This window comes from Spinacia oleracea, chromosome 2 (genome assembly GCF_020520425.1).
Source record: "Spinacia oleracea cultivar Varoflay chromosome 2, BTI_SOV_V1, whole genome shotgun sequence".
NCBI classification, from domain to species: Eukaryota; Viridiplantae; Streptophyta; class Magnoliopsida; order Caryophyllales; family Amaranthaceae; genus Spinacia; species Spinacia oleracea.
In genome coordinates this window covers 93,649,205-93,668,660 of record NC_079488.1, presented here as the reverse complement: position 1 = coordinate 93,668,660, position 19,456 = coordinate 93,649,205, and the positions used below count along the sequence as shown (strand labels likewise).

The 19,456-nt window shown below is 36.5% G+C and overlaps 1 protein-coding gene and 1 long non-coding RNA gene across 2 annotated transcripts; both read right to left on the bottom strand.

Annotated features, from left to right (window-relative positions):
• Positions 1–1,467: 1,467 nt before the first annotated feature.
• LOC130467091 (uncharacterized) lies at positions 1,468–2,750 on the bottom strand. Its single transcript, XR_008927259.1, has 3 exons — positions 2,624–2,750; positions 2,355–2,417; positions 1,468–1,721 (listed from the first exon to the last, which is right to left on the bottom strand). It is a non-coding gene; the product is annotated as an uncharacterized lncRNA (long non-coding RNA).
• A 7,462-nt stretch (positions 2,751–10,212) lies between these two features.
• On the bottom strand, positions 10,213–11,390 carry LOC110790568 (putative germin-like protein 2-1). Its single transcript, XM_021995347.2, has 2 exons — positions 11,228–11,390; positions 10,213–10,902 (listed from the first exon to the last, which is right to left on the bottom strand). The coding sequence occupies exons 1-2, from the start codon at positions 11,388–11,390 to the stop codon at positions 10,292–10,294; spliced, it is 774 nt and encodes a 257-aa protein (XP_021851039.1). The 3' UTR covers positions 10,213–10,291.
• Between the last annotated feature and the right edge of the window lie 8,066 nt (positions 11,391–19,456).

The following is a 19,456-nucleotide window of genomic DNA, read 5'->3' as shown; positions in this document are numbered from 1 at the left end:
TTCCATTCGAAGTTGCTCCACGTGGGGGATTACGATTGAAACTTGTATTGCCACCATTTCCTTTGTTTTCATCGTTTCTCCTATCACCTTGCTCTCGATGTATTTGAGGACAATCTCTGATTTTGTGATCTTTGCTACCACATTTGAAACAATCTCGCGTACCAATTCGACATTCTTTCTCAGTATGGTTCCATCTTCCACACTTGGCGCATCCACGATTCTTGTTGAAGTTTTGGTTTCCGTTATTCCCTCCTTGATAGCTGACATTGACATTTTATTTCTTATTGTTCGGTTGATTTTCTTCGAAGCTCCCTTTTCGTTTTCCATATGTTTCTTCTCGAAGCTTGATAATTCTTTCGACGTTAATTGCTCGATCGTACAACTCTTGGAAAGTGGAAATTCTAGAACTCGAAAGACGATCACGGATCTCAATGTTTAATCCTCCTTCAAATCGATTCATCCTTTGCCTATCAGTAGTCACCAGGTCAGGGGCAAATCGAGCAAGCTCATTGAATTTCACTGCATATTCCAGAACATTCTTCTTTCCTTGACTCAATTTGATAAATTCCGATTCCATTTGCAGATGCAGAGAATAGGGATAAAATTGTTCCCGCATAGCTTCCGTCAGTTTTTCCCAACCAAAACCAGGCTCGTTTTGGATTCCTTTAACACTTTTCCACCACAGGTTGGCTTGTCCTTTCAAGTAAAAGACGGCGTAGTTGACCTTCCATTTCTCGGGGCATTGAGTTGCGTCAAATAACTTCTCCATATCGCTAATCCATTCTTCAAATTCAGTAGGGTCTGGCTTGCCATCATAAGTAGGGGGTTTATGAGAAGCGAACTTCTTGAACATGTTGGAGCATTCTTCTTGCTCTGACCTTGGCTTTTGACGATTTCCTTGCAGAAGTTCCGACATTATCAATCTCATTAAATCCATTCGATTATCGCTTGTTTCTCCTGGAGTGTCCCCGAAAATGGGATCCTTGCGCAATTCTTCAATTCTTTCTTGCATTCCTTCCAGCGCTAATGCAGATTTGTGATTACCATTGCCATCGTTAACATCGTTATCGTTTCTAGTGCCGTCAATAGGAATATTTCCGCTTGAAGTCATCGCCGATCTGATCGCAAGGATACAACACTTCAGATAATCTTTTCTTCTTAAAATTAGACTAAGAAATTCTGCAAATCATAATAAAGAAAACATTCCCGTTGCGTTCCCCGTCCTATCACTCACACTCATTTCATTTTAACTTAGCATGATTTTAACTTATTCTTTTTACTCATTCCTTAAAATTCTTGCTTAAAACCTAATAAATTTTATTTCGTGCAAAACCCGTAAAGTTTAGCACTTATGGTCGCAGAACCTTGGCTCTGAATACCAAACTGTAACGCCCCGACTTCTAAACACCATAAATTAGGTTAATTATCTTTAGTTAGCAGCGGAAAACCCTAGCTTAGTCGGAGTGTCACATGCCTATTTCCCTCGTGGGAAATACAAGGCGACATAACCTTTTTAAATTACTAAATAAACTTTAATAATAAATACTTTTAACATCTGATTAAACATTAATATTAAAATCTAACTCAAATCATGAAATCAAACTTAGACTTTAAATAATACATCCCTTTATTGCTAATGACATAGTTATCTTTACTAAACATCGATCGTGAATTTGGTGGTTGCATCCTCACTCTAAGGCATCCCATGATCTTCTTCGTACCTAAAACAAAAGCAATATCGTGAGCCGAGGCCCAGTAACATACTACCCTAACAGCGTAACCTCATTTCAATTCATTTTATTTACTTTGCAATCAGGGAGAATAGAACATAGTAAAACATTTTCATAAATGCAATAAAACATTATTTATAACTTGAAACTTTGATAGTTCCCATTATCTTTCATAAAACCTTCTTTTTACTTGGTAACTGACTAGTTAGCCTTGCGGGACGTCTCCCACCTTGCGATAGTCCTCGAGGAGCACTCTCCCTTGTTGGACATACGCCCGTACCTAAATAGTTTCTCTTTTAGCTTGCGGTAACCCTCAAGGAGCACTCTCCCTTGTTGGGTGTCCCGCGGTACGGCGGTACGTGCACGACCTAAAAATAGTAACCCCACTAACTGCCAGAACCTGTTACACTTTTATTTATCATGTTTCGTATCTTATTAATAACTCATAAACATCATCTTATAAAATCATTCATAAACATATTTAAATATCATCATTCATAAAACAGACTTCATAAATACATTTCATATCCCACAATCCAATAAAAACACATCATTATAAACATATTTCATAATCACATAAACACATTTTATAAGGGGATTGTGGGTGTTAGCAATAGATGTTACCTCAACCGTAGTTTATACGTCCCGTTCGATGGACCGTTCTTCCTGAGCTCCAATGACCGGTTTCTTTCAAAAGGTTTATTAAATTAGTATTAAAACAATCGATATTTCCAAAATAATTTTCTCTTTTTTTTAAAGTTTATATTCTCCTTAATCCATGAAATATTATAAAATCTTAATTCCAATTAATTATTAAGTCATCATTTAACTTCGTATTGCAACAATTTTTAGAGTATAAAAGTAACAATTTATAAATGAATGAAAGAACTCACCTAACTAAAATAGGAATTTGGCCACTTTTAGTATAGGTCCAATAAGGAAAACCAAAGTCCCAATTAATTGGAAGTGGGTTCCTGGAACACAACCACACAAAACAGGAACGAATGGGGAGAGCAACAGAGGAAGCAGCCGGCGAACCAACGAAGAAGAGGGAAGGAATGAGCTGTGCGGTGATCTTACGCGGCGCAGAAGCACGCCGGTGAAAATGGGATGCGGTGGTGGGTTCGGGATGGGGTGGCGATGCTGCCCGCGCGGAGAGGAGAGAGAGAGACAGAAGAGGGTGAGAAGAAGAAAAGGCGAAGGGGTGGTGTTGGCTGACTGAACTTGAAGGTGTGCGGTGTTTGGGAGGGCTCTCGACAGTGGTGGTGGCTAGGCAGTGCCTGCGGCGGAGCGAAGAGGAGTGCAAGGCAGAGGTGGGGTGCGAAAACTGGGAAGCAGGGGAGTTTGAGTGGGGTATTTGAGTCGGGTTCTTACCGGCGATGAAGGTAGGTGGGGTGAGCAATGGTGGTAGGGAGGCGGTGGTGACTGATGGTGGCGTTGGTGGTTGTTGCTTGAAACAGAGAATGAGCTGGAGATTTTGAGATAAAAAGTTGAATTAATGCACTGAATTGTTGGGTAACAGGGAGCAGATTTCTGTTCTATTTATAGAGTCATGGGGATGCCATTGACATCATCCATGAGCTCACCACGGTAGTAGAGTGAGGAAGAAGTTGTGGTACTTGGAGACCAAGAAAATTGACTAGGACTGCTTTAGGGAGAAAGAGTGGTCAAGAAAGTAAGAAAATTTTGTCTGTTCCTTGTTTTGGTTGACACGTGAGAGAAGAGCAGAAGAACAATATGCATTTTTTTTTGGCTTTGAGTGAGAATGAGTATATTTTATAATCTTAGAATTGGTAAATTCCAAATTTTAGTTGCTATTTTAGGAATTGTTAAACAAAAATAGAAATCCTTAATTTTGAAATAATTCTTTAAAATATCGACAACATAAAATAAATTTAGTTTTCGAATATATTAAGAACGTTTCGAAATTATAATTAAAAATTCGAAATAAACAGGATTTAAAAATGTAGTTTATGCTCGAATAAAAATTAAATTATAAAATCTGGAAAATAAATCGTGTAACGATATTAAAACTTAATCGCAATAAAACTTCATTAATTAAAATAAAGTTCGAAATTAGGATTTTAAAACGATTTTAAACTAAATAAAAATAATTAATCGTAGTTAATCGAATTTTTTAAAAATTCGGGGTATTACAGAGGATTATGGTAAATGCGAATCATGTTTACTTGGCAAAATGACAAAGCAACCTTTCTCTAAAGTTGGAGAAAGAGCAAATGAACTATTGGGTTTAATCCATACAGATGTATGTGGACCAATGAGTACAAATGCTAGAGGTGGTTTCAGCTACTTTATCACTTTCACTGATGACTTCAGTAGATATGGTTATGTCTACCTAATGAAGCATAAGTCTGAATCCTTTAACAAATTCAAGGAATTTCAGAGTGAAGTAGAGAATCAATTAGGAAAGAAGATTAAGGCACTGCGGTCTGATAGAGGCGGTGAATATCTGAGCTATGAATTTGATGACCATCTGAAAGAATGTGGAATTCTATCAGAATTGACTGCTCCTGGAACACCACAATGGAACGGTGTGTCGGAACGGAGGAACAGAACCTTGCTAGACATGGTCAGGTCAATGATGGGTCAGGCCAAACTTCCATTAGAATTTTGGGGACATGCACTAAATACAGCTACACTCACTATAAATAGAGCTCCGTCTAAAGCTGTCGAAAAGACTCCATATGAGTTATGGTTTGGAAAGCCTCCAAATGTGTCTTTTCTTAAGATTTGGGGATGTGAAGTATACGTCAAACGATTAATTTCAGACAAACTTCATCCAAAATCTGACAAATGTATCCTTGTGGGCTATCCAAAGGAAACAAAGGGGTATTACTTCTACAATACATCTGAGAACAAGGTGTTTGTTGCTCGAGATGGTGTCTTTTTGGAGAAAGATCACATTTCCAAAATGACAAGTGGGAGAAAAGTAGACCTCGAAGAAATTCGAGTCGAACAACAAACTCTAGAGAATGCTCAAAATGACATTCAGGATGAAGCTCAGAGATCTTTAGAAGAATCTGGTGAGAATCATGGTCAATCTAGAAATGTTACCCCGCGTAGATCGCAAAGATATAGATCTCAACCGGAAAGGTACTTAGGTATTTTGACGAACGAGAGCTATGACGTTCTATTACTTGAAAGTGATGAACCTGCGACTTACAAACAAGCTATGACGAGCCCTAGCTCCAAGCAATGGCAAGAAGCCATGCAATCTGAATTAGACTCCATGTCTGAAAACCAAGTATGGGATTTGGTCGATTTGCCAGATGGCTACCAAGCCATTGGAAGCAAATGGGTTTTCAAACTGAAAAAGGACAAGGATGGGAAACTTGAAGTTTTCAAAGCTAGATTGGTTGCAAAAGGTTACAGGCAAGTCCACGGTGTGGATTACGATGAAACCTTTTCACCAGTTGCAATGCTAAAGTCTATTCGGATAATGTTAGCAATCGCTGCATATTACGATTACGAAATATGGCAAATGGATGTCAAAACTGCTTTCTTAAACGGCGTTTTAACAGAAACTGTGTTTATGACACAGCCTGAAGGTTTTGAGGATCCAAAGAATGCTAAAAAGGTATGCAAGCTAAAGAAGTCAATCTACGGATTGAAGCAGGCAACCAGGAGCTGGAATATACGTTTTGATGAAGCAGTCAGTGACTTTGGTTTCATCAAGAACGCAGACGAATCTTGTGTATACAAGAAGGTCAGTGGGAGCAAAATTGCTTTCCTAGTATTATATGTCGACGACATATTACTTATCAGAAATGACATTCCTATGTTGAACTCTGTCAAGATTTGGCTTGGGAAATGTTTTTCGATGAAAGATCTAGGAGAAGCACAGTACATATTGGGCATCAAGATTTACAGAGATAGATCTAAAAGGATTATTGGACTTAGTCAAAGCACTTATATCAATAAGGTGCTTGATAGGTTCAAGATGGCAGACTCCAAGCGAGGCTACCTACCCATGTCTCATGGAATAACTCTAAGCAAGACTCAGTGCCCAAAAACACTTGATGAGCGTAGACGAATGAATGGGATTCCATATGCATCATTGATTGGTTCAATAATGTATGCTATGATATGTACACGCCCGGATGTTGCGTACGCACTCAGTGCTACGAGCAGATACCAGTCAGACCCAGGAGAGGCGCATTGGACTGCTGCCAAGAATATTCTGAAGTACCTAAAAAGGCACAAAGATGACTTCCTGATCTATGGTGGAGATGATGAATTAATTGTTAAAGGCTATACGGACGCAAGTTTCCAAACCGACAAAGATAATTTCAGATCACAGTCTGGGTTTATCTTCTGCCTCAACGGAGGTGCAGTAAGCTGGAAAAGTGCTAAGCAAAGCACCATTGCGGATTCTACAACTGAAGCGGAGTACATTGCTGCACATGAAGCAGCAAAGGAAGCTATATGGCTAAGGAAGTTCATAGGTGAACTTGGTGTAGTCCCCTCCATTAAAGGACCAATAGCCCTGTATTGTGATAATAACGGAGCTATTGCACAGGCAAAGGAGCCTAGACACCACCAGAGAGTCAAGCATGTGCTTCGTAGATTTCACCTTCTACGACAGTTCGTTGAAAGAAAAGAAGTCGAGATAAACAAGATTGGAACTGATGACAACATATCAGATCCATTGACTAAACCTCTGCCGCAGGCGAATCACAACTCGCACACTGCAGCTATGGGAATCAAACATATTGGAGAATGGCTTTGAGAATGTCCTGTGACTAAGAAATGTCTATCAAGTGAACTTGAATGTCAAAGGTTGAAAATGGTCCCTAGTCGGAGTTTTCTATAAAATTGGACGCATAGAAAACGTTAGACGATTAGAATGCAAGATGACTAGTAGTTCTGTTTCTTGAACTATGTGGACATGGCAATGTCATAATCATTTGCATAGATACTTACTTTGTGAAGACTAGTATCGGACAAGACCTATGAAACTTTACTGTAAGAGATGAAAATCTGTCATAAGTAAATTTCATTAAAATTATTAGACACTAAATCCTCAATACCTGAGTGATTTGAGATTACTTGTTTGAGAACTGGTTGCTTTGACGTTGACCAACCGTCGCACCGTAAAAGGAGGCTATAAAGGCAACGCTCAGGTAATCACCTATCAAACGAAGTCTAATCTCAAGATCGCAAGATTGGGATTGTCCTCCCATAAATCGGGATGAGATGCTTAAAAGTTGTACAAGGCCACTCGGAGAGCTAGAAACTGTGAAATGCATGGCCGTGCTCGGATGAATCATAGGCTATGATTATCTGTCTATTTGATCAGTTGAACTCTGAAACCGAGGAACACCTCTGGACATAATAAGGATGACAACTCTTACCTTATGTTCAAGAGCAAGCATCGAGCGACAAAGGAATTAGGAAATGCACACTTGTCCCTAAGGACAAGTGGGAGACTGAAGGAAATAATGCCCTTGGTACAAGTATGCATTCTATGTCAAGTCTAATAAGTGTGGTTCAGTATTAATTAACAAGTTAATAATTCAGTGAGATCAAATGAGCTGAATGCCTAGCTAGAGGCCGCTTCAGTTCAAGTGGAATTAATGATATTAATCCACAGCTTACTCTTGACTGAACCCGTAGGGTCACACAAATAGTACGTAAACGGATCAAGTATTTAATGGCATTAAATACTCCATCTATGAATATTCGGAATCGACGGATCTTGGTTTCAGTGGGAGCTGAGATCGTCACAGGCAAGAAATGAATACTCCGGAAACGATGATATTGCCGGAAACGGAAATATGGATCGTATCGGAAATATAAATATTATCCAAGTCGTAGATGTTGCCGGAAACGGAAACATGGTACGTATCGGAAAATATTATCGGAAATGGAAATATTGCCGGAATCGGAATTATTGCCGGAAACGGAAATATTGTCAGAATCGGAAATATTATCGGAATCGGAAAATAATTCCGGAAACGGAAATATTAAATATTTGTTCGAAACGGAAATTAATTCCGGAATCGGAAATATTAAATATTGTTCGTATCAGAAATGAATTCCGGAACCGGGAATTTAATCGGAAGCGTATCGCACGAATAAGCATCGAACGAGGCCTGCCGGACGAGGGCCCAGCACGAAGCCAGGCCATCGCCCAGCAAGCCAAGCGCGCCACACGAACAGCCAAGGCCACGCTAGGCCCAGCGCAAGGCCAAGCCCAGCAGGCCATGGCAGCGCGCGCAGCGCGCGCAGCTGCGAGCAGTGGGCTGCGAGCATTGCTGCAGCTCGCGTGGGCTTGTAGCTCGCGTGGGCCGAGCAGCCGTGTGGGCTGTGCGCGGGCATGGCCTGCACGCTCGTAGGTCATGCTCGTGTAGATTTTGTGTTCACATACGAAACCTAAAGAGTACATGATTTGTTTAATGATTAAAATTCCTAATCCTAAAAGATAAATTAATTAAATAAGAATTCTACTAGGATTCTAATTTAATTAATTCGTATCCTAGTAGGATTCGATTATTTATTCCATGGTCTATAAATATGAGTTAAGGACTCATAATTTACATCGAGTATTCAAGTATTCAAAGTGATTTTTGAGAGCAAAAATTCAGTCATATAATTGCCTACAATAGCCGAAAATTCTAAGTACCTTAAGGGCGATCCTAGTTGGTCAAGCTTAAGGCGGATCCGGACGTGCTGTGGACTATCTACGGAGGGACGACACTTGGAGTCCTAAAGACTTGTTCTTGTTCGGTTCGGGCGCAGCTAGGGAGGGCACGCAACAAAGTGTATGCATCTAAACTATGCTAAATGATTATGTGTAAATAATATGCTTTCCTGGCTTTATGGTTTTTCCGCATGATTTATGTTTTGTCATATGAATCATAACCTAACACTAATCATGCTCTATGGCTGCGGAATTTGGTCACTGGACTGCGAATTGTAGATGGTATTGAAAGACCACTAAAGATTCTTTGTGACAATAGGTTCGCAGTGTTGTATTCTAATAACAACAAGAGCTCTTCAAAGTCAAAGCACATTGAAATTAAGTTTTGTGTTGTTCACGAAAGAGTTCAGAGTGGAAAAGTGTCTATGGAACATATAGGAACAAACTTTATGGTTGTGGATCCGCTTACAAAGGGATTACCACCCAAGGTCTTTCATGAGCACACTGCTCATATGGGTGTTATGTCATTCGATGATGTTCAGGTTTAGTGGGAGTTTGTGTTAGAATGTTCATTTTCTTAAAGACACATATTTTGTATTTGGATTTTATGTTTCTGCAGAAATAAAGTTTTCAGTTTATGGTTCACTCTGATCTATTGTGGTATGATCTCACTTAAGATTTTGGTAGGACTAGTTGGAAATAGGCATGTTAGGATCACATTTCATGAAATTTCCATGCTACGTACACATCCATGCTTGATCTATGTCATTTGGTTATGTTAATATACGTGATCATTGAGGGCTTAGTCACAATATAGATGACGAAAGTCGCTTTGGTTCTTTGTTGGCATTATTAATGCACAAGATTGTTTAGTGATACATTTGGTAATGATAGCAAAGATTTTGAGCTAATAAGGTTATACATATTACATAAGGTAATACATGTGGCCCAAGTGGGAGATTGTTAGAAATAATCATGTAGACCTACATGTATGATTGTATATGTATAAAAGCTATCTTAAAGTTAGCCCATAAAAGTGATCGGTTTTATATTTAAGTATGTTGGGCTTATATGGATCTTATTGGTATGGGCTAATAAATGTAGGCCCACTTCTTTGTCTCTTATTTTATGATGGGCTTAATAGGGGATATGGGAGACCCTATATATATAGGTGTTAGGGTTAGGGTTATGGTCCCCGATTCATATGGTTTTCTATTCTCTCTGACATCTCATCATAGAATATCAAGGGAGACCATATAGAATTGGAAGATCCAAAGCCCACCGCTAATCAATCCAATGGAGAAAGGTACGCTTCCATATAGAATTGTACTTCTCTGGTTAGGCCTTCCGGAGGATTGATGCTATAGTGTCGGTTAATTTGCCGGAGATATGTATTTCGGTTGATATTCATTATTTCATTATTCAACAGTCCGATAAAATATTTGGGGAAAAAATGAAGCCTTGCAAATAGTACCGTAGTACGTACGCAAAGTAATCCCATTGAATAGTTCATCATTGTTGTCCATCCATTTGTAGGATAGGGTGAAAGTAGAATTCTTGATTTACATGTAACCGAATGGTAGAGTTATTATATAGTTTTTGAGTGGAAGAAGGTTTTATTAGAATAAGGGCAATTTAGGGAAAATAAAATTTAAGTGATATTTAGTTATTCTGCATTTAGGTAAAATACTACCTGCATTTAGTATCTCCCACTGATTAATCTAGTATGAAGTATTTAGTTTGGATTAATTCTAACATCGAGGGGTAGTTCTTTATTAATACGGAATAGCTAAAACAAGACACATAAACAAAAAAGGGGAAAAAGAATCTAAACGGCAAGTGAAATTATAGTTTGACAATAAGATTCATCTTGATTATTTGTTAAGTAGCGACGAAATCAATTGGTACAATCATTTGTAGTTTGAGCGAACAACTGAAGAATTGATCTTCCGGTAGTGTTGATTGATAAATTTTGCCTGGAAAACTGGGAACGGAGCCGTTCAATCAGTGTGTCATCCACCTGAAAGGCCTTGGTAAGAACATCATCCAAAATCCGAGGCATAGTTCCAAACAAACCATCAACAACGTTAATACGTCCAGGATTTTGGCTTCCAAAAGAGGCAATAGCAAAAGCATTTGTTTTCCCAAGATTAAGTTGGAAATGGATTAGACCTTGTGGGAAAACAATCATATCACCCTTTCTCAACACCGTGTCATAGAGCTTGTAATCTGTGGTAACAATGCCTACATAGAGAGTTCCTTCTAGTACGGCGAAGATCTCTGAGCTACGGGGATGTGAATGAATGGTGTTTAGGCCAAAGGGGCCAAAGTCTATGCGAGCCATTGATACACCAAGTGTGTTAAGTGCTGAGAACCTATTCACATCCACTAGTGTGGCTTCTGCTCCTTGTGTGTTGTTTGTGTCTCCGGGTATGTTAAACCCTTTGTACACCAAATCTTCAATTTTCACATCTTTTGGATTCTTGCAAAACCTCCCATTCACAATAACTGATAAACCCAATTAGATCAAACTCCTGTTAATTAATTCATTTGTAGGATTATGATGTAATTGTTGCTAGATTTTAAGGATTAATTCTTCTAATTTAAAATAATTAACTACGATCGGATCACTTATATATGTTTTTTTTGGTGCAAATGAGCCACAAGGGCGGGGATGAGAATCGATCCCAGGATTACCTGGAAAGCTCTAACCAACTGAGCTATCCATCACTCTCAGATCACATATATGTTCATTTCATTGAACGTAAATATCAACGACGAGTACAATATATAATTATCTTCATGCAAAATATAAGTTACGGAAAAAATGAACCTGCGGAATAAGGGTCGTCAACAGCCACACAAAAATCCTGAAGAGGAGATGGATCAGATGCATCGGCAACTTCAAAATGACTAATAAAGCTCATTATTATTGCAAACACCATCCACAAACCTGCAGTGTTAAGTCTGATTGCATTCATATTATTCTTCTCCATTTAATTAACCTGATTGAGAAATGACAAGGTTTTAGTTATTTAATTAAATACAGGAAATTTTGTGTGATTTTTTATTTTATTATTTAGGTGTTTTACGTGATTGCTTTCTTTTAAGCCACTTTGAAATTATAACACCATTTAACGAGCGAGAATAGCCTATTTATAGCCAAATATTGGCCAATTGTTCTATTGTATAACTAGCTTTTGAGCCCGTTCAAAGAACGGACGGTTGTATAGTGGTTATTTAATTTATCTTAATTTTTAAGTTCTAATTTTGTTGTACAAACTTTTAGGAAAGACGGTCTAACGGTTAGACCACTTTTATGCATGTACTTTAACTAATTAGTTAGCCACTGAAACCAATTAGTTAAGTTTGAAATTCAATTAGTTAAGCAACGAAACCAATTAGTTATGTAACCGAGCCAATTAATTAAGCACTGAACTAATTAGTTAAACAATAAAATTGATTAGTTAAGCAATGAGATCAATTAGTTAAAATTTTACGAGTTTTAGTTATTCATAAGTTTGTTCGAAAATAATAACTATTCGACTCATAAATTTAACTATTTGTCTTTATACCTTAACTATTTTGTTATTCAATTAGTTATGATTTTATTATTTATAGTTATGTTTTACACTAGTTTAGATAGGACTAAAAAAGTGGTCTAACCGTTAGACGGTCTTACATAAAAGCTTTTGATTTTGTTGAGCTTGTAATTTTAAAGAGAATATATGATTTATAGAGATAAATTTTGAAAGTTGAAATAATAAATAGTGTATTAATATTGAGTGTTAATCGGGAAGATAAAGTGAAAGATGTTGAATGAATAGATTGGTAAATTGATGTTGTATTAGGAAGATGAAGTGAAAGAGGCAATTGGAGTTGTGTAAAATATCAAACAATAAAGAAAAAATAAAATAAAAAACGAAATTGATGGAGGAAAGAATGGACGACACGTGTCATCTAATCAAATGTGTTGACGCGTGTCATGTAATCAAGTGTGATTTTGCTTTTTAAATACTAGGTATAGATATGTCACATATTCGAGGATTATTCTTGCGTGGACCTGGTCCACAATAACTTTAGTGTGGACCCAAAATCAATAGTTTTCTGTAGCACATTTTTTACACTCATAGTGACCTTTATTGTTCATATAGTAGCTATAATAAATTAAACACCAAAATTCTTAGACATAGTAACCATTTTTTGAAGCATAGTATCCCTATGTTTTTAAAAGCGAATTGTGACTTAAAATCACATTATTCAAGCATAACATGTATCGACGAGACTAATTTGATATTTTTTCCCATAATAATCTTAATAAAATGCCAATATAAATTAGGAATAAGTTGTTGACTTTACTTTAATACATGATCCACAATAAATTTAGTGTGGACCAAGTCCATTTAAGAACTGGTGCATATTCGAACCTCCTTCCCTATTTATTATCGTATTGTCATTGACTCATTGTACGTGGCTCATTCAGGAAAATGAAAATATAGTTTAGACTTGCTGAGGTCTTGCATGCGTTTCAAACTACATCAGCGGTGAAAATTTAGTCTAAGAATATGATTTTATCAACTTGGACGCAGCCGTCGTCCTCATGTCTTGTTTTGAGTTTTCTATCCTCCAAAAACCCAAGTTTGCTTTGGCCAAATAACCAGACTAGTATGGTAACTAATATTCCGTATAGAATAAAATCCAGCCTCATTCATTAGTCTTGCATTTATCCTGGTCCTAACTAAAGCTTTTTTTAGTGAATGAAATTAAATTACCTGAACTTAATTTTACTAGAAATTAACATTTTATGTGTGTAAAAAGCTTATTCTTGTTGAACTTCTTTGACTTATCTAAACTCATTTAAATTATTTTTGATGAATTAAGCAAAAATAAGTTAAAATACCTTGTAAAAACAAGTCCTAATTAAATTAAAGCCTATACTTCCTCAATTCTTAAATATTGCACCATGGTTGACTTTATGCTATCGAATTCATGCTTTTGATTTTTAATATCTCAAACTATATGTAACTAAAAATTATTATCGAGACGAAACTAACAAGAACACACATGACTAAGCTACAAATTTTCTGCATATATCACATGTGTATCACAAAAGATAATCAAAGATCTAATGTGAATAGTAAAAGAAACCAAATAATGTATGTTGAAAAAAAAATGAGATATTTAAGAAATGGAAAAAACATATGTACTCCGTATGAGCTATGCGGCTATATATACATTATGTACGTACATGTATACGTGTTGACGTGCATCGTATGCACTGTCGTGTACAATCGTCGTTCCCTTTGCCAAGGATAAAACATTCGTGTATCTGAACTCAAACCTATTGTAAGTTTGTAACCAAATGTTTGTTCTATAATTAGTAGGGGTGTCAAATCGGATCAACGGATCGGGTTTGGGTCGGATTCATCGGATTCGGATTGAAACGGATCGGATTGGAATGGATTAATTTGGTTAGCGGGTCGGATCGGATCGGATTGAAAACTTAAAGGACCGGATCGGTTCGGATTATTTATTCACGGGTTCATATCGGATCGGGTTGTAAACGGGTTGGATTGTAGTCGGTTTGGGTCGGATCGGATCGGATTGGAATATGACGGATTGTTAACGGGTTTAGTCGGACTATAACGGGTTCGGGTTCATATCGGATCGGATTCATATCGGATCGGATTCATATCGGATCGGTTTAATCGGTAACAGACTAAAACGGGTCGGATTGAAACAAATTTAGCCTGGTTACATTGGATTCAGTTTTAAATTGGTTCGGGTAATTACCGGATCGAGTTATTCGGTAGCGGGTTGAAATTTTGGTCGGGTCCATCCGGTTCCAAATTATATATTATAATATCGATAACTTAAATAGGGGACGAATACGATAACTAACTTTTAAAAGTAATAAGAATTTAAGATCGGTAATATAAGTTATTGAGTATATTGTATAACTTGGTTTAATACTACCTCCATTCCTGAAAGTTCTTTACGTCTTGGAATATGTGTACAAAGTATGAAAACTTTGACCGTACATTCTCACTATTATATACATCAAAATGTTATCATGTAAGATCTTGTTATAGTGGTCTCGATATATATTTTCAGAATATTAAGTTTTTATAATTTTTTCATATACGAAAATGGATATCTTATGGATTGATGATGATAACCATATGTACGGCTATATCATCACCGTATGGATTGATGATGATAACCATATGTCACGGATTAAAAACGGATCGGATTAAACGGGTCACGGATTAAAAACGGATCGGATTAAACGGGTCACGGGTTGAAACGGAACGGGTCACGGATTTAAAACGGATCGGATTAAACGGGTCACGGGTTGAAACGGGTCGGATTAAACGGGTCACGGATTAAAAACGGATCGGATTAAACGGATATTCCTCGGGTTGGAACGGATTCGGATTGAAACGTATCGGATCATAAACGGGTTTCGGATCGCTTCGGATCGGATTAAATGGATTCGGATTGTCACGGATCGGACTGTTAACGAATTCAGATCTTAATCGGATCAATACTAACGGGTTGGGTCGGATTCGGGTTGAATATAATCGGATCGGATCGGATTTCGGATTTTAACTCACGGGTTCAAAACGGTCGGACAAACCCATCGGGTTCACTGGGTCGGATTGAGAATTGACACCCCTAATAATTAGGGATGACAATCACATTCGAATTCGAACCGAGTCCGTCCCGATCCGAATGAAAAATTTCGATACTAAAATCGATTAAAAAAATTTTGAATCTGAATCCGATTAAAAAAAGTCTGAATCTGAATCTGAATCCGATTAAAAACATCCGAACTTAATCTAAATGGGAGGCGGGTCAAATTCGGAGTCTGCATGCGGAGACTCTGACTCTCAGACGCGAATCAGACCCGATGATGTATTTGAGGTTGTAACTGAAAGAGATTGTATGGTTGTATTTGAAGATATTTTATTTGGGGTTGTATTTGAAAGACATTTTTTGGTTGTATTTAAAGACATTTTTTGGGGTTGTATTCGAAAGACGTACATTTTGTTGGTTATTTTGTTATTGCATAAGAACATATGCCAGTAGTTATTTTTAAGATAATTTGTGGTTGCAAATTAATGTGCGTGTAATTTATGTTATTTTTTTGAGCACCTAACATGTGTAACAACTGAAATAAATAAGGAATTTGAAGAAAAATGATATACAGAGCATTTAGATGCATTTGGATCGGATGATTCAGACCCTTTCGGAGGTCCATCGGATCGGATCGAATTCGGACCTCTTGTAAGGGTAAACGGACCGGAGTCGAATTTTGAAGTTTCGGATTCAGAGTGGGATTCAGATGCAATTTTAGAGTCCGACTAGTAAATTAATTGGATTTGGAGTTTATTACTACATCCAATCCAAATCCAATACATTGTCATTCCTATCTATAATGGTTACGTGTTACCATCGATCAGTCTCGTTAGTCATTGCCCCAGGTATATAGCAACCTCATATCTAGTGATATACATTTTAATATTTTACAAATAAACTATTAGAACATGTTGCTATAATATTAGCAAAGAGTTAGAGATTTAATCCCGTCTAAATCACTACTCTTTAAAGGCTTTCTCTACACTAAACCAAAAAAAATATCTATTTAAATTTTATCTCCAACTTTCTTTTACTACTCCGTACAAATCTATACTATTATTAAATCTCAATGGCATTTCATGTCATCTCGCCACATGTCGCCGTTATTAGATGACAAGTGATATGGCATAGCCACATTGACATATAATATTTTCTTACAAAAGATGGTAAGTGGTTGAACGTCATTTTCACCCGGCCAATAACACCTCAAATGTTGATCAATAATGAAAATCTATAACAGTATTAATAAATAAATAAATCGTAGATGAACTATCATAACAATATAAGTGAACATTTATTTCCTTTATTGAGATAATATCATAATGTAAAGGATAATATATCCTTTATATTATTACTGATTATGTAAATATACTTAACATATTAGTGATAGATTTGATTTTATAATATCTTCTAATTATGTACAATATCTTTGTTATTTTAGCAATTGATATTATTGTTGACTTTGTAATATTCTTAGGCTTGTATAAATACTTCATTGCAAACATCAATACAATTAAGCTTTCTCATAACTCTATCATCCTTTGCATCCAAATTCGTTCTCACTAATACCGTTTAGTATATTGTGCTACATATGAACTTTGACCGTAAATTCCGGAATATGTGTCCAAAATATGAACTTTGACTGTAAATTCTCACTATTATATATATCAAACGTTATCATCTAAGATCTTGTCAGATTGGTCTCGGTATGTGTTTTCAGAATATTAACTTTTTATAAGTTTTTCACATACAAAATTTGATATATTAGTATTTAAATATTACAAAGTTCATGCAAATAGTAAGCTTGAAAAGTGAAAAACATTAAGGAATAAAAATAGTAATACGTATACGTAATTAGTAAATTGACCTAATAAGAGTTGCTTTAATTAGAGAATAGAGAGTCACGTTAGTTATAAACTCCAAGAAGGAAACACTAATTAAAAATTTGTTAATACTACACTCAAATTCTCAATACAACGAACTCTAACTCCAAGAGTAGAGTTTGCTTCTATTGTATTACGTGAGAGAGTATCTAATAACTCATCCTTATTAGGCTATCCTTCCAATTTAATTGGGTTTAGTTTCGTCAAGAACGAAACAGGTGATTAATTGCAATTTGCAAAAGATGCGTTATTGCTTGATGCATTCATTCAATTTTTTTTTGTTCCATATTTATCAAAACTTTACCATTTTTCTACTGAACGGAGTAAATGATATTCACATTGGATCATATGAAATGACATTCACTTCATTCGACAAAAGAAGTTAAAGGACATATTTTGAAACATATATCTCAAATTATCAACAATGACATCATTGAATATCACTAACACCACATTAATATTACTGAGGCACAAAAAGGGGACAATTATGACTCGTCATTGATCAAACATAAACAAATGTTGTAATGTGGTGGTTCTCCCGAAGGGGATTGAGTAATTGTATACAATTGGATAGTAAACAATCACGCAATCCCCTTCGAAGAACCACCTTAAGACAATAAGTCATTCATTCAAAACAAAAATGTTGATATCAGTCAAATGATCTCGGAATTTCCCCATGCATCAATGACACAAACGCTATCCGTTAACACTTAGCTCCTGAAAAGCATTATTGATGCTAATGGTTCATGAGTATTAATGAAAGATTGTGTTTGAGTCTCAGCAAATGAAGACTCATCACAGATCAAACAGACAATGACTCATTCATTCATAACAACAAGTCAAACATCACAATTCAAAATAGAAATGTAGGGTTTCAATATCAGGTTATTTGATTTACATCATTGATCATTTTCTTTCAATATTCATCATAACTTAAACACTATTTTGCCTAACGAAATAAATGATATTCACATTGACTCATGTGAAATGACATTCACTCCGTTAGACAAAAGAAGATAAAGGACATTCTTTAAACATATATCTCAGAGTATCAAGAATGACATCATTGAATATCACTAACACCACATTTGAAACACATAAATGGGACAATAAGGACTCATCACTGATCAAACATAAACAAATGTGGTAATATTTAGGTGGTTCTTCCGAAGGGAATTGAGAAATTGTATACAATTGGATATTAAACCATCACTCAATCCCCTTCGAAGAACCACCTTAAACCAATAAGTCATTAATTCAAAACAACAATGTTGATATCAGCCAAATGATCTCATAATGTCCACATGCATCACAGTCATAAACCCAAATCACAAACACTTAGCACCTGAAAATCATCATTGATGTTAATGGCACATGAATGTCGGTAGTGATGTGGCTAAAAAGACTTGTCCACTTTGGACCAATCGTAACACGACATGTGACACCTTCCATACCCAGTGTCATACACCCTGGATATGTTTCAAACTTTGTGATTAAATTACAAGGTTGGCCCAAGATAAGAAGATGCCCAAATACTAAACGACCCACTTAAATCCTCTACCTTCATATCTGTCAAGGACACATGTTCTCATCTCCAAGGCTAACCAATTAGATAACTAGGTTTTTTTGGAACAAATCCCAAAACCATAGCCTTATAAATAACCCAAATCCCAAGGTAAAAGGGCAATCAATTCATTCTCACCTACCTCGATTATTCTGCTCTAACTTCTCTCTAAAAACACTTTCTCTCTCTATCAAATACTTACTTAGGCATCGGATGGAATATTCCTACGGGAATATTCTTGTTTTGCCGGTTGTAAGAAGATTGTGACAGCACATACCAGATATCTCCGTGGAAAGGGTGACACGTCAGCACCAACAAAAGATCCCACATCAGGTAGTTATTTGGGGTTAATTCTCAGTTTATGAAAGACTCATCATTGATCAAAACATAACAAAGGGACAATTAAAACCTATACAAACAAGACATGAGAATTGCCTCTACGATTTGATGCCAGTTTATATGTGAAGAAATCAAAGAGATTCCTACCACATTAGAACTGGAAAATGATCGTAAAGCCAAAACAAATCAAGTTTTGGATCTCAGATGTCCCCTGACTTCACTGAAACACGCCCTCATCCACAAACCAATAGCACAAAAAGGCCTCAAAAAACCAATAATGGTTGGATGCTAATGGCACGATGTGGTTTATGAAGCAAGGGTAGCTTCTCAATAAATGAAAGACTCGTCACAGATCACACTCAAACCATAAATCAATTATCCTAATGAGACATATAGGGACATCAACCATTCAACATAAGCACACAAAAATAGGGGACATTACTGTCATGTTTAATAAAGAAATTCATTCACCATCCTCATATCTATTCACCCCCTCATGATCACATGATTATCAAGGCAACAAAGCAAGATGAGCATCAAGGCATCATACAACATGATCACTTGAATATAAAGGCAGCATAATAACATGATCATAAAGAAACCATAATCACATGACCAACAAGGAAACATATTG

Coding starts and splice junctions, on each gene's coding strand:
- LOC110790568 (XM_021995347.2), bottom strand. CDS start 11,390: ATGGAGAAGAATAATATGAATGCAATCAGACTTAACACTGCAGGTTTG. Junction 10,903..11,227: donor TGACGACCCTTATTCCGCAG/GTTCATTTTTTC, acceptor TGGGTTTATCAG/TTATTGTGAATGGGAGGTTT.